The sequence below is a fragment of the Rattus norvegicus genome, chromosome X (genome assembly GCF_036323735.1).
Source record: "Rattus norvegicus strain BN/NHsdMcwi chromosome X, GRCr8, whole genome shotgun sequence".
NCBI classification, from domain to species: Eukaryota; Metazoa; Chordata; class Mammalia; order Rodentia; family Muridae; genus Rattus; species Rattus norvegicus.
Genome location: NC_086039.1, coordinates 47,203,236 through 47,218,346, shown reverse-complemented (window position 1 = coordinate 47,218,346; position 15,111 = coordinate 47,203,236). Strand labels below are relative to the sequence as shown.

At 36.2% G+C, this 15,111-nt stretch overlaps 1 protein-coding gene across 2 annotated transcripts in view; it reads left to right on the top strand.

Annotated features, from left to right (window-relative positions):
• The window catches only part of Cfap47 (cilia and flagella associated protein 47), a 355,085-nt gene that overhangs the window by 285,823 nt on the left and 54,151 nt on the right, over positions 1–15,111 (top strand). For both annotated transcript variants that reach the window (XM_063280369.1, XM_063280368.1), the window contains exons 55-56: positions 669–780; positions 3,367–3,471. In XM_063280369.1, the coding sequence (XP_063136439.1) occupies positions 669–780; positions 3,367–3,471 (217 nt within the window). The remainder of the gene's footprint in view (positions 1–668; positions 781–3,366; positions 3,472–15,111) is intronic.

Below are 15,111 nucleotides of genomic sequence, written 5' to 3'. Positions count from 1 at the left end.
TGGACTTTTGTAGTTTAATCAACACAGAAAATATGACAAAGACAGACAATAATTAAAAACCAATGTGAAAATCAGAAAGATGTGAAAATTTTTCTTTCTATACTCAAACCTAGTTAGAGTTGGTGCCATAAGCATATGAACTAAAGAACCTATTGCAGCCTAAGCTGTAATGCTGAACCTATTTGAAGTAAATGTTATAGGACACAAGTTATATTAGATTAAAGGATTGTTTTCCTAACTGACTTCAGGTTATCAAACCTACATATTTTCTAAATTGCATTTAATATCACATTTTGAGTTTCTAGTGTTAAAAAAGTATATATATATATATAATATATATGTGTGTATATATACATATATAGTATATGTATATCATTAGATATATGTGTGTCCGTGTTTCATATCATTGTTAAGATTGATTAATTTCTGTAGATTGCAGATGAGTAGCATTTTATAATTTCCTCATTGAGGAACATTATTTTTAATTTGGATTGAAATGTATTTATTATATAATCAAATCACACATGTTTCTCACAAATATATGCAACTATTTATAAAATAGGATTGGTTTTAAGGGGGACATAATTTAATTAAAATGAAAAAGCTTATGAAAATATTAAAAAGTTTTTGAACACCAACAAATTTACTGCTATTGATTTTACTCCCAGAAAAATCATTCAGACCCTTCCTTTATATAATCCTACACATGAAACTTTAGAATTGAAAATACGGAACAGTAATCCAGAAAATTTTGTCATGGACCTTAACAGAAAATTACCAGTAAGTACATTCAGATATTCATTAAACAAATTGCTCCAACAGCATTTTCTAATTCTAATTTTAGGATTCTAATTCATTATTACCATTAGAATCATTAATAATACTCATGAATTGTAATCTATTTTTAAATAACCTCATTTTAATATAGGACTGGAATTATTTGTGTAAATTATGCTCAACTTGCTGGTTGTATTTTCTGACCATTTTATTAATCCGATTTTTTAATAGTCTCTGAGTAATATAATTCTATCTGAACAGTTATATATTTACAAAGTCCTAAGCATACGTATTTTTAACCCTTTGTGAGTTTTTAGCCCTGCCCCCATCTACAGTTTCAGATTTTTAGAAGGGTCTTGCTCATCTTCTGCTCATGTCTGTGTCCCATTCTTTCATTTTGAGGTCATGAAGAAGAATATGATTAAGTTAATGAACCTATCACTTCCCCAGTATAGGAGAATGCCAGGGTGGGCAGGAAGGAGTGGATAGATAAGATGGGGAGCATCCTCACAGAAGCAGGCTGAGGGGGGCTGGGAGAGGGGGTTGCTAGAGAGGAAACTGGGAAAGGGGATAACATTTTAAATGTAAGCAAAAAAATCCAATAAAAAAGTTAATGAGCCTAAATTATTTTTGGTTTTGCCTAAGTTACAAAAGAAGATAAGAGCTTTTAACAAATACCTATATTTCCAAACCACAAGACACCAAATATATGCAGTAAATTTGATCCCATATCCATTTCAATTAAACTGCAACATGATAATTTGAAGGCAGTCATGGTTGTGTGCTTACATTTGTACTCATAGCTACTCTGCATTCTTAGGAGGCTGACAAAAGAGGCTAGATAGAACGAGCTGAGGAATGATAAAACAGTCTAGAAAAAATTGGAAGTATTTCAAAAGATAGATAATAACAGTGGTGTTTCTTTTTTCTAAGAACCTTTTCTGGAACTCTTGCTAGGAGATATTCATTCTACATAAGAAGTTAAAATGTATATATTTATATATCATTATACTAATATATGTAAAATAATTAGTTCTTAATTTAACAATTAAACAGTCGATCAAATTTAAAAATCACTGCTTGCTATACTTAAGAGTTTATATATACACATTAATATTTAAAATGTATTAAAATTAACAAGTTTGAATGTGTCACCTAATGATATAAATAATTATAAAACATATAGAGTTCATTATATAGTTTGCCTATATTTAAATATTAAAACAAGAGTTTTTACATCATATATATTCAGAATATATATTTTCCTTTATGGCTTTAGTGTCCATTTTTTCTCTTACTAATTTATCAAGCATTATGAGGCATTAAATTTAAAAATGCTAATATTAGCAATAATCCAAAAGGTTTATGAGACAGTCCTATTATATATGAGCATAATTAATTAATTGATAGCAAATAGATAAAATAACACATGAAAATCATAACAATGTTTTGTATTTCTAATTTCTAAATTACTCACATTTTTATTTAAATAATATATATTAAATTCGTTTTTGTTTTTCATGACTACTATCAAAGATAAGTGAAAGAAAATGCTATATGTTGCAAGAATTGATAGCTGCTATTAGATTGTAATTTTGCTTTGTTGTGCTTGAAGCTCATTTGTCATAATACCTTAGTTTAAAATGATTTTCTCTCTCTTTTTATTTTTATTTATGTATTTATTTTTTACACTCCAGATTTTATTCCCTCCCGGTTTACCCTACCCACTGTTCCACATCTCATACCTCCTCTCCTCTCCCCCAGGCTCCACAAGAATGGACCCACTCCACCTATCTCACAGACCTTTAAACTCCCTGGGGCTTCCAGTCTCTTGAGGGTTAGGTGCATCTTCTCTGACTGAACCCAGACCCAGGAGTCCTCTGCTGTATATATGTTGGGGGACTCATCTCAGCTGGTGTATGCTGCCTGGGCACTGTAATGCTGCTATTCCATATGCACTCATATTAAATATTTTTGTATCCTAGTGTAATACTCAAAATATGATACCTAAATTTTTTGTACATTTTGATTTAATCATTGCTTCCTTTATTATCTCTAAAGAAAAATCGAAACATAAGTTTTACACTACCAACTAGTACCATGAATATAACAGGATGATGTGAAAGAATATAAAAAATTTTTCGTAAAAAAATTGTAAAACATTATAAAAAATTACATTGATATTTACCAAGAATTCACTTGTTTTGACATTGACAGTTAGGTTCCTATAGTGATTGGCCTGTGCCATATGAAATTCAAAAGCTAGAGTTTCCCAAATAAAGTATCTATTTACATAATTATTAAATGTAAGTACTCTAAAAATCAATCGTGACATCTTAATACATAGTAAGTTTTGCATGGTCATTGTCTGGAGAAAGAATATAGTCTGAGATCTACCATAAGGAATAGTGTTCATCACATCCTGTATAATCAATATTTGTAGAGTGGCTATACAAAAACAAATAATGTATGTAACTCCTAACATTTATTGTGCAAATACAAGTCATTCATAGACTTGGCATACAAAGTTTCCACATCAAAAAATTATTGACCTTTGATTTTCTTGTGTTCCTTTCTGAATTCTCACAGTTGGTCCTCCTACCTCACTCTACCACAGAGCTATCTGTTTACTTTCATCCATCAGGACTTGGGAGATATGGTCATGAAACGTGCATTAACTTCTATTGTACTCAGGTATGATTAGTATGTTCTCAGATGAAGCTGATTTAGTGGATTTCAAAATAAGTACACACATAAGTGCAGTTCATGCAGCTAGTATCTTGTGCAGATAAACCACTTTTGTTGCAAATCATTAAAGGAATGTTTTAAAATGCAGTAGTATATTACCAATCTATAAGCAGCTAAAGAAGATATGTTGTAGTCTTTAAACCTAGAAATGAAACAATAAGTTCTTTCTCAAGTTTGAGGTAAATTTAAAAAAATTAATTTAAAAAATTTCCTAAACACTTGTGATTTCACTCAATCTGAGTGCCCACTGTCTACCTGCTGAAAATCTCCAATTTTCAATGGTTAAAGTTGAACCAATAATTCATCTCTTCACCTGCTAAGTCCAGAACTTTTAACTTTTCCAATCTTTCTAACCTTTGTGCTTTTTGGCCTTTGTTATCCCCATATGATTCACATCTTTTTTATTTCATTCATCACATTGACATCATTTTCAAGTAAAAGTAGTTCATAAAATTTTAATTGACTGAACTTTTATATGAACAATGCATATTATGTGTCTCCAGATATCTAAGAAACAAATTTTTAAAACAGCTTTGTAATTTATTTTTGAAGCATAAATATTTGAAATAGCTCTTAACCTGTGTGGAAATGTTCCTATAAATTTATCTTCCTTTCTGGATTTGCTTGATAGTATCTACCTGAACTGACATGTACAACTGAGTCAGTAATTAACTGAAAATTTGGTAAGCACAGTACTAGTCAGACAAATTTAACTATTTCCAAAAAGTAGCCTAAACTAAGAAAAATTAAAGTGATTTATTTATTTTACATTTGCGTCTGCTTTATCTTCATATGAACAGCCTTACCCTACTCAATCTAACTTGCACTTTAATTGGCAGAAGACCAAGATTCTAATACTGGCTTTAAATATCTTGAATTCATTATGCTACCTGAGTCCATAAGAGAAGTTATATTGCCCCATCACAGAATAACGGCAACAATAGTAAAATAAAATATAGTAATTAAACTTTCCTTTGGTTTTTGTTCTAAAACCTATTTCTCAGTTTTCAAATGTTTTGGTTTTTCTCTAATAGTGTTCCTCATTTATTTTTTTCAAAAACAGTTGTACAATTCATTTTTTAATATAAGTTACCAAAAACATTTTTAAATTACAGAATTGTTTAAAAGTGCATAGCTTTTCCAATATGATGAGCCACTTTGTTTCTGGTCTTAGCTATTCTGATGAGTATAAGAGGAAATCTCTAAATTGTTTTGATTTGTATTACTTTGATGACTAAGGATGTTGAAAACCATTTATTTCTTTTTTCCTTTTTTTTCCATCATTATTAAATTGGTTATTTCTTATTTACATTTCAATTGTTATTACCTTTCCCGGTTTCCAAGCAAACATCCCCCTAACCTCTCCCCCTCCCCTTTATATGGGTGTTCCCCTCCCCATCCTCCCCCCTTGCCGCCCTCCCCCCAACAATCACGTTCACTGGGGGTTCAGTCTTGGCAGCACCAAGGGCCTCCCCTTCCACTGGTGCTCTTACTAGGCTATTCACTGCTACCTATGAGGTTGGAGCGCAGGGAGAGTTCATGTATACTCTTTGGGTAGTGGCTTAGTCCCTGGAAGCTCTGGTTGGTTGGCATTGTTGTCCATATGGGGTCTCAAGCCCCTTCAAGCTCTTTCAGTCCTTTCTCTGATTCCTTCAACTAGGGTCCCCTTCTCAGTTCAGTGGTTTACTGCTGGCATTCGCCTGTGTATTTGCTGTATTCTGACTGTGTCTCTCAGGAGAGATCTACATCCGGTTCCTGTCAGCCAGTACTTCTTTGCTTCATCCATCTTATCTAGTTTGGTGGCTGTATATGTATGGGCCACATGTGGGACAGGCTCCGAATGGGCATTCCTTCGGCCTCTGTTCTAAACTTTAGCTCCCTATTCCCTCCCAAGGTTATTCTTTGAATATCATTTCTAAGTGTTTCTTAGCCATGTGTGATTCTTTGTTTGGGAATCTTCTGTTTAGATCTTTCTCTCTTTTAATTGGGTTATTTGTTTTCTTGATATCCACATGTTTTAAGTTCCTTATATATTTAGATATTAGCCCTATATTGCATGCATAGTTGATAAAATGTTTTTCCAGTTCTGTACATTTTAATCATGGGCCAAATGATGATGTCATTTACCATACAAACATTTTTCAGTTTCATATGATCCCATTCATTAGTCGTTGATCTTATTGTCTGTGCTAACAATGTTCTGTTTAGAAACCCTTTTCTATGCCAAAGAGTTCAAAGCTATTCCTCAATTTCTCTTAGGTTCAGTGCATCTGATTTTATATAGAAGTTTTTGATACATTTAGAATTAAGTGGGTGATAAGTATGTGTCTATTATAAGTATTGTACAAATATCTATCTACTTTGACTAGCACCATTTGAAAACCATCAAGGTAGTCCACTATATAAACAAACTGAAAAATAAAAACCACATGATTATTTCATTAGATGCTGAGAAAGCATTTGACAAAATTCAACACCCCTTCATGATAAAAGTCCTGGAAAAAAATAGAAATTCAAGGCCTATGCATAAACATAGTTAAAAGCCATATACAGCAAACCACTAGCTAACCTTAAACTAAATGGAAAGAAACTTGAAGCAATCCCACTAAAATCAGGGACTAGACAAGGCTGCCCACTCTCTCCCTACTTATTCAATATAGTTCTTGAAGTTCTAGCCAGAGCAATCAGACAACAAAAGGAGATCAAAGGGATACAGATTGGAAAAGGAGAAGTCAAAATATCCCTAATTGTAGATGATATGATAGTATGTTTAAGTGATCCCAAAAGTTCCACCAGAGAGCTACTAAAACTGATGAACAACTTCAGCAAAGTGGCTAGGTATAAAATTAACTCAAATAAATCAGTAGCCTTCCTCTACAGAAAAGAGAAACAAACCGAGAAAGAAATTAGGGAAACGACACCCTTCATAATAGTCCCAAATAATATAAAATACCTTGCTGTGACTTTAACCAAGCAAATGAAATATTTGTATGATAAGAACTTCAAGGCTCTGAAGAAAGAAATTGAAGAAGATCTCAGAAGATGGAAAGATCTCCCATGCTCATGGATTGGCAGGTATACTATAGTAAAAATAGCAATTTTGCCAAAAGTGATCTACAGATTCAATGCAATCCCCATCAAAATACCAATCCAATTCTTCAAAGAGTTAGACAGAAAAATTTGCAAATTCACCTGGAATAACAAAAAACCCAGGATAGCTAAAAGTATCCTCAACAATAAAAGGACTTGCGGGGGAATCACTATCCCTGAACTCAAGCAGTATTCCAGACAAATGCTGATAAAAACTGCATGGTATTGGTACAGAGACAGACAGATAGACCAGTGGAATAGAATTGAAGACCCAGAAATGAACCAACACACCTATGTGCACTTGATTTTTGACAAAGGAGCCAAAACCATCCAATGGAAAAAAGAGCATTTTCAGCAAATGGTGCTGGTTCAACTGGAGGGCAACATGTAGAAGAATGCAGATCGATCCATGCTTATCACCCTGTACAAAGCTTAAGTCCAAGTGGATCAAGGACCTCCACATCAAACCAGACACACTCAAACTAATAGAAGAAAAACTAGGGAAGCATCTGGAACACATGGGCACTGGAAAAAATTTCCTAAACAAAACACCAATGGCTTATGCTCTAAGATCAAGAATCGACAAATGGGATCTCATAAAACTGCAAAGCTTCTGTAAGGCAAAGGACACTGTGGTTAGGACAAAACGGCAACCAACAGATTGGGAAAAGATCTTTACCAATCCTACAACAGATAGAGGCCTTATATCCAAAATATACAAAGAACTCAAGAAGTTAGACCGCAGGGAAACAAATAACCCTATTAAAAAATGGGGTTCAGAGCTAAACAAAGAATTCACAGCTGAGGAATGACGAATGGCTGAGAAACACCTAAAGAAATGTTCAACATCTTTAGTCATAAGGGAAATGCAAATCAAAACAACCCTGACATTTCACCTCACACCACTGAGAATGGCTAAGATCAAAACCTCATGTGACAGCAGATGCTGGTGAGGATGTGGAGAAAGAGGAACACTCCTCCATTGTTGGTGGGATTGCAGACTGGTAAAATCATTCTGGAAATCAGTCTGGAGGTTCCTCAGAAAATTGGACATTGAACTACCTGAGGACCCAGCTAGACCTTTCTTGGGCATATACCCAAAAGATGCCCCAACATATAACAAAGACACATGCTCCACTTTCTTCATAGCAGCCTTATTTATAATAGCCAGAAGCTGGAAATAACCCAGATGCCCTTTGACAGAGGAATGGATACAGAAAATGCCGTACATCTACACAATGGAATATTACTAAACTATCAAAAACAATGACTTTATGAAATTAAATATCATCCTGAGTGAGGTAACCCAATCACAGAAAAACACACATGGTATGCACTCATTGATATGTGGATATTAGTCCAAATGCTTGAATTACCCTACATGTACAGAACACATGAAACTCAAGAAGGATGATCAAAATGTGAATGCTTCACTCCCTCTTTAAAAGGGAACAAGAATTCCCTTGCAGGGAATAGGGAGGCAAAGTTTAGAACAGAGGCAGAAGGAGCACCCATTCAGAGCCTGCCCCGCATGCGTCCCATACATATATAGCCACCAAACTAGATAGGATGGATGAAGCAAAGAAGTGCAGGCCGACAGGAACCAGATGTAGATCTCCTGAGAGACTCAGCCAGAATACAGCAAATACAGAGGCAAATGCCATCACTGAACCACTGAACTGAGATCGGAACCCCAATTGAAGGAATCTCAGAAAGGACTGAGAGAGCTTTAAAGGGCCTGAGACCCCATATGAACAACAATGCCAACCAACCAGAGTTTCCAGGGACTAAGCCACTACCCAAAGACTATACATGGACTGACCCTGGGCTCCAACCTCATAGGTAGCTATGAATATCCTAGTAAGAGCACCAGTGGAACAGGAAGTCCTTGGTCCAGTGAACGTGATTGTTGGGGGGAGGGCGGTAATGGGAGGAGTATGGGGAGGGTAACACCCATATAGAAGGCGAGGGGAAGGGGTTAGGGAGATGTTGGCCTGGAAACCGGGAAAGGGAATAACAATCGAAATATAAATAAGAAATACCCAAGTTAATAAAGATGAAAAAAGAAAATAAGAATAAAAAGAAAGATGTTGTCTTCCTGTACCTATTTCTTTTTTATTAGAAATCATTTGTCCCTTATGACTAAAGATGTTGAACATTTCTTTAGGTGTTTCTCAGCCATTCGGCATTCCTCAGCTGTGAATTCTTTGTTTAGCTCTGAACCCCATTTTTTAATAGGGTTATTTGTTTCCCTGCGGTCTAACTTCTTGAGTTCTTTGTATATTTTGGATATAAGGCCTCTATCTGTTGTAGGATTGGTAAAGATCTTTTCCCAATCTGTTGGTTGCCGTTTTGTCCTAACCACAGTGTCCTTTGCCTTACAGAAGCTTTGCAGTTTTATGAGATCCCATTTGTCGATTCTTGATCTTAGAGCATAAGCCATTGGTGTTTTGTTCAGGAAATTTTTTCCAGTGCCCATGTGTTCCAGATGCTTCCCTAGTTTTTCTTCTATTAGTTTGAGTGTGTCTGGTTTGATGTGGAGGTCCTTGATCCACTTGGACTTAAGCTTTGTACAGGGTGATAAGCATGGATCGATCTGCATTCTTCTACATGTTGCCCTCCAGTTGAACCAGCACCATTTGCTGAAAATGCTATCTTTTTTCCATTGGATGGTTTTGGCTCCTTTGTCAAAAATCAAGTGACCATAGGTGTGTGGGTTCATTTCTGGGTCTTCAATTCTATTCCATTGGTCTATCTGTCTGTCTCTGTACCAATACCATGCAGTTTTTATCACTATTGCTCTGTAATACTGCTTGAGTTCAGGGATAGTGATTCCCCCTGAAGTCCTTTTATTGTTGAGGATAGCTTTAGCTATCCTGGGTTTTTTGTTATTCCAGATGAATTTGCAAATTGTTCTGTCTAACTCTTTGAAGAATTGGATTGGTATTTTTAAGGGAAATGCAAATCAAAACAACCCTGAGATTTCACCTCACACCAGTGAGAATGGCTAAGATCAAAAACTCAGGTGACAGCAGATGCTGGCGAAGATGTGGAGAAAGAGGAACACTCCTCCATTGTTGGTGGGATTGCAGACTGGTAAAACCATTCTGGAAATCAGTCTGGAGGTTCCTCAGAAAATTGGACATTGAACTGCCTGAGGATCCAGCTATACCTCTCTTGGGCATATACCCAAAAGATGCCTCAACATATAAAAGAGACACGTGCTCCACTATGTTCATCGCAGCCTTATTTATAATAGCCAGAAACTGGAAAGAACCCAGATGCCCTTCAACAGAGGAATGGATACAGAAAATGTGGTACATCTACACAATGGAATATTACTCAGCTATCAAAAACAACGAGTTTATGAAATTCGTAGGCAAATGGCTGGAACTGGAAAATATCATCCTGAGTGAGCTAACCCAATCACAGAAAGACATACATGGTATGCACTCATTGATAAGTGGCTATTAGCCCAAATGCTTGAATTACCCTAGATCCCTAGAACAAACGAAACTCAAGACGGATGATCAAAATGTGAATGCTTCACTCCTTCTTTAAATGAGGAAAAAGAATACCCTTGGCAGGGAAGGGAGAGGCAAAGATTAAAACAGAGACTGAAGGAACACCCATTCAGAGCCTGCCCCACATGTGGCCCATACATATACAGCCACCCAATTAGACAAGATGGATGAAGCAAAGAAGTGCAGACCGACAGGAGCCGGATGTAGATCTCTCCTGAGAGACACAGACAGAATACAGCAAATACAGAGGCGAATGCCAGCAGCAAACCACTGAACTGAGAATAGGTCCCCTATTGAAGGAATCAGAGAAAGAACTGGAAGAGCTTGAAGGGGCTCGAGACCCCAAAAGTACAACAATGCCAAGCAATCAGAGCTTCCAGGGACTAAGCCACTACCTAAAGACTATACATGGACTGACCCTGGACTCTGACCCCATAGGTAGCAATGAATATCCTAGTAAGAGCACCAGTGGAAGGGGAAGTCCTGGGTCCTGCTAAGACTGAACCCCCAGTGAACTAGTCTATGGGGGGAGGGCGGCAATGGGGGGAGGGTTGGGAGGGGAACACCCATAAGGAAGGGGAGGGGGGAGGGGGATGTTTGCCCGGAAACCGGGAAAGGGAATAACACTCGAAATGTATATAAGAAATACTCAAGTTAATAAAAAAAAAATCATTTGTCCATATGTGCGTGGATTTAATGCGTGGGTCTTTAATGGGAGCCTATTGATCAATGTGTTTGTTTTTGTGGCAATTGCATATCGGTTTTGTTATTATACCTTTGAAAGATATTTTGAGATCATGATGGTGATACTTCTAACAGTTCTTTTTTTATTCAGGATTTTTTTTAGCTATCCAGGTTATTTTGAATCTTCATATGAATTTGAAAATTTTCCAGTCAAGACCTGTCAATGATTTTGTTGGAATTTTGATCGTGATTGTATTGAATCTGTAGATTGCTTTTTGAAAGATATCCATTTATAGCATATTAATACCACTAATCCATTAGAATGAAAATCTTTTCAATCTTTCGACATTATCTTAAATTTCTTTCTGCACTGTTTTATAATTTTATCATTCAAGTATTTGACCTATTTGTGAGAGTAAGTGTACTGACAACATCATCTATCAATGTGTGAATGTGAATATATGATTTAAGCTACAGAAGTCTTTCTTTTTCAAACATGGACGTGCTTGTGTTTGGGACATGCATAATTGTTAAGAATTGAAATACCATCTTGTTGGAGTTTTCATTTGCTAAGTATATAGTATCCTTTTCCTAGCTCTTCTGATTAGTTCACTTTGAAGTGTACTTTGTCTGTTCATTTCTTAAGTATATTTGCTTTGAATAAACTTTTCCAAAGATTTATTCTGAGGTGGTATCTCTAGTTGATGTTATGATATACTTATTGTAGAAAGTAGAATGATTGATCCTATTTTACCAGCATTGTTTTAGTCTGTTTCTTTTTACTTATAAATTACGATCATTATTATTGAGAGGTATCAATGACCAGTGTTTTTGATTATTGTTATTTTCTTGTTATCATTGTTTTTGTGTTTGTGTTTTCACTCCTGATTTGCTCATCTGTGGTTATTTATTCCTTTGTGACTTCCTGGGTATGTTTAACTGATTTAGATTAGAGTGCTGTTTTTTTCCTAGTCCTTTCTGTAGTGTTGCATTTGTAAATAGATATTACTTAAATTTGGGTTTATCATTCTATGTCTTATTCTCTCCATCTAATTATAATTAAAATTTTTTCTGGGTATATACTTATGGGCACTTAGAGTTTGAAGATATATGTCGGCCCTTCTGGCTTTTAGATTCTCCATTAAAATTCAATTTTTTCTCTAATAGATCTGATATTATATGTTACTTGGTCTTTTTTATATTTTGGTTTTAATATTTCTTGGTTCTAGGGTTTCATTATGTGCTCAGAAAAATTTCTGTTCTTGTTCAGTCTACTTGGTGATCAGTACATTGCTTTAACAGCCATTTACTTCTTTCGGTTAGAGAAAATTTCTTCCACACTTTTACTGAAAATATTTTCTCCACCTTTGATTTGAGTTTCTCCTTCCTTTATTCTTTATTTTCTTTTAATTTTTTTCTTGGATATTTTATGTATTTACTGCTATCCCCTTTCCTTCTTTCCCTTCCAGAACTCCCCTCCATCCTATTTTCCTTCCTTCTGCTTCTATGAGGATGCTACCGCTTCCACCCACCCACTCCCACCTATCAGCCCTAGAATTCCCCTATACTGAGGAATCTAGCCTTCACAGGACCAAGGGCTTCTCCTCTTATTGATGCCAGACATTGACATCCTCTGCTACTAATGCAGCTGGACATATGGGTCCCTCTGTGTGTACTCTTTGATTGGTGGTTTAGACGTGGGACCTCGGGAAGTGGGGGCAGGGTCTAGTTAGTTGATATTTTTGTTTTTATGGGGTTGCAAACCCCTTCATCTCCTTCAATCCTTCTCTAACTTCGCCATTGGGGACACTGTTCTCAGTCCAATAGTTGGCTGCAAGCTTGTAATTCTGTTTTTGTCAGGCTCTAGCAGAGCCTCTCAGGAGACAATTATAGCAGGCTCCTGTCAGCATGCACTTCTTGGTATCTGCGATAGGGTTTTGGTTTCTGTATATGGGATAAATCACCAGGTGGGGAAGTCTCTGAATGGCATTTCCTTCAGTCTCTGCTATATACTTTGTCCCTGCATTTCATTTAGACATGAGCCATTCGTGGTTAAATATTTGAAGATGAATGTGTAACCCTGTCCCCCAATCGGAGGCCTTGCCTAACTTATGGATATAGTCTCTACAGGTTCTCCCTTCCCTTTGTTGGGCATTTTAGCTAATCTCGACCCTGTTAGATACTGAGAGCCTCTTGCTTTCCTGGCAGCTAGGACTTGCTGGAAGCTACCCCAAATTCCCCATCCCCCATTGCTATATACCCATGTTCAAATTCCTGATGTGTGTATATTATCCGTGTCTCTTCCCATACTTGATCCTGCCACCTTTTACCCCTTCCCCTCCTCTACTCCTCCCTAGCTCCTCCAACCTTCTACCTCCCACATGTATTTTGTTCCCCTTTTAAGAAGGAATGATACATCCACACTTTAGTCTTTCTTCTTCTTGAGCTTCATATGGTATGTGAATTGTATCTTGGGTATTCACAAATTTTGAGCTAATATCCACTAACCACTGAGTGTATATCATGTGTGTTCTTTTGTGATTGGGTTACCTCACTCAGGATGACATTTTCTAGTTCCTTCCATTTGACTATGAATTTCATGTAGTCATTATTTTAATAGCTGAGTAGTACTCCATTGTGTAAATGTACCACATTGTAGGTATCCATTCCTCTTTTGAAGGACATCTGTGTTCTTTTCAGCTTCTGGCTAATATAAATAAGGCTGTTGTAAATATAGTGGAACATGTGTCCCTGTTGTATGTTGGAGCATCTTTTGGGTATATGCTCAGGAGAGGTATAGCTGGGTCCTCAGGTAGTACTATATCCAATTTTCTGAGGAACCTCTAGACTGTTTTACAGAGTGATTGTTCCAGCTTACAATCCCACCAACAATGGAGGAGTGTTCCCCTTCCTCCACATCCTTGCCAGCATCTGCTGTCACCTGAATTTTTGGTCTTAGCCATTCTGACAGGTGTAAGGTAGAATCTCAGGGTCATTTTGATTTGCATTTCCCCAATGGCTGAGGCTGGTGAACATTTCTTTACATGCTTCTCATCCATTTCATATTACTCAGTTGATAATTCTTGGTTTAATTCTATACCTCATTATTTGATTGTGTTGTTTAGATTTTTTGGTGGTAAGCTTCCTGAGTTCTTTATATATTAGCCCTCTATCAGATATTGGGTTACTGAAGATTTTTTTCCCAATTTGCCTTACTGACTATATTTTTTGCCTTATTAGAAGCTTTCCAGTTTCATGAGGTCCCATTTATCAGTTCTTGATCTTAGAGCATGAGCCACTGGAGTTCTGTTTAGGAAATCTCCCCCTGTGCAAATGAGTTTAAGACTCTTTCCCACTTTCTCTTCTATTTGATTGAGTGTATCTGCTTTTATGTTGAGGTCCCTGATCTATTTTGGACTTTATCTTCCTGCAAGGTGACAAAAATGGGTCTATTTTCATTTTTTCTACATACAGATGGCCAGTTAGACTAGTATCATTTATTGAAGATGCTGTCTCTTTTCCATTGTTTATTTTTAGCTTCTTTATCAAAGAACAATTGTGCATAAGTGTGTTGTTTTACTTCTGGGTCATCAATTCTGTTCCATTGATCAACTTGTCTGTCTCTCAACCAATACCATGCATGCATTTTTTATCACTTTGCTCTGTAATAGAACTTGAGGACAAGGATGGCGATTCACCAAGAAGTTCTTTTGTTATGAAGAATTGCTTTTGCTCTTCTGGGTTTTTTGCTTTTCCGGATGAGTTTGAGAATTGCTCTCTCCATATTTTGAAGAATCTTGTTGGGTTTTTGAAGGGGACTGCATTGAATCTGAAGATTTCCTTTGGCAGCATGGCCATTTTTACTATGTTAATTCTGCCTATCCATGACCATGGAAAATCTCAACATTTTGTGACATCTTCGATTTCTTTCTTGAGAAACTTGAAGTTATTGTGATACATATCATTCACTTATATTGTTAGTTACCCCAAGATACTTTATATTATTTGTGACTATTGTAAATAGAATTTTTCCCTAATTTTTCGGCAGGTTTATCATTTGTATAATGGAATGCGACCAAATTATTTGAGTTAATTTTATATCTAGGCACTTTGCTTAAGTTGTTCATCAGTCATAGAAATTCTCTGGTAAAATTTTGGGATATGCTTATATATACTATTCAATCATCTGCATATAGTGATATCTTCACTTCTTCTTTGCCAATTTGTATCCCCCTGATCTCCTTTTGTTGTCTTACTGTTCTAGCTAGAACTTGAATACTATATTGAA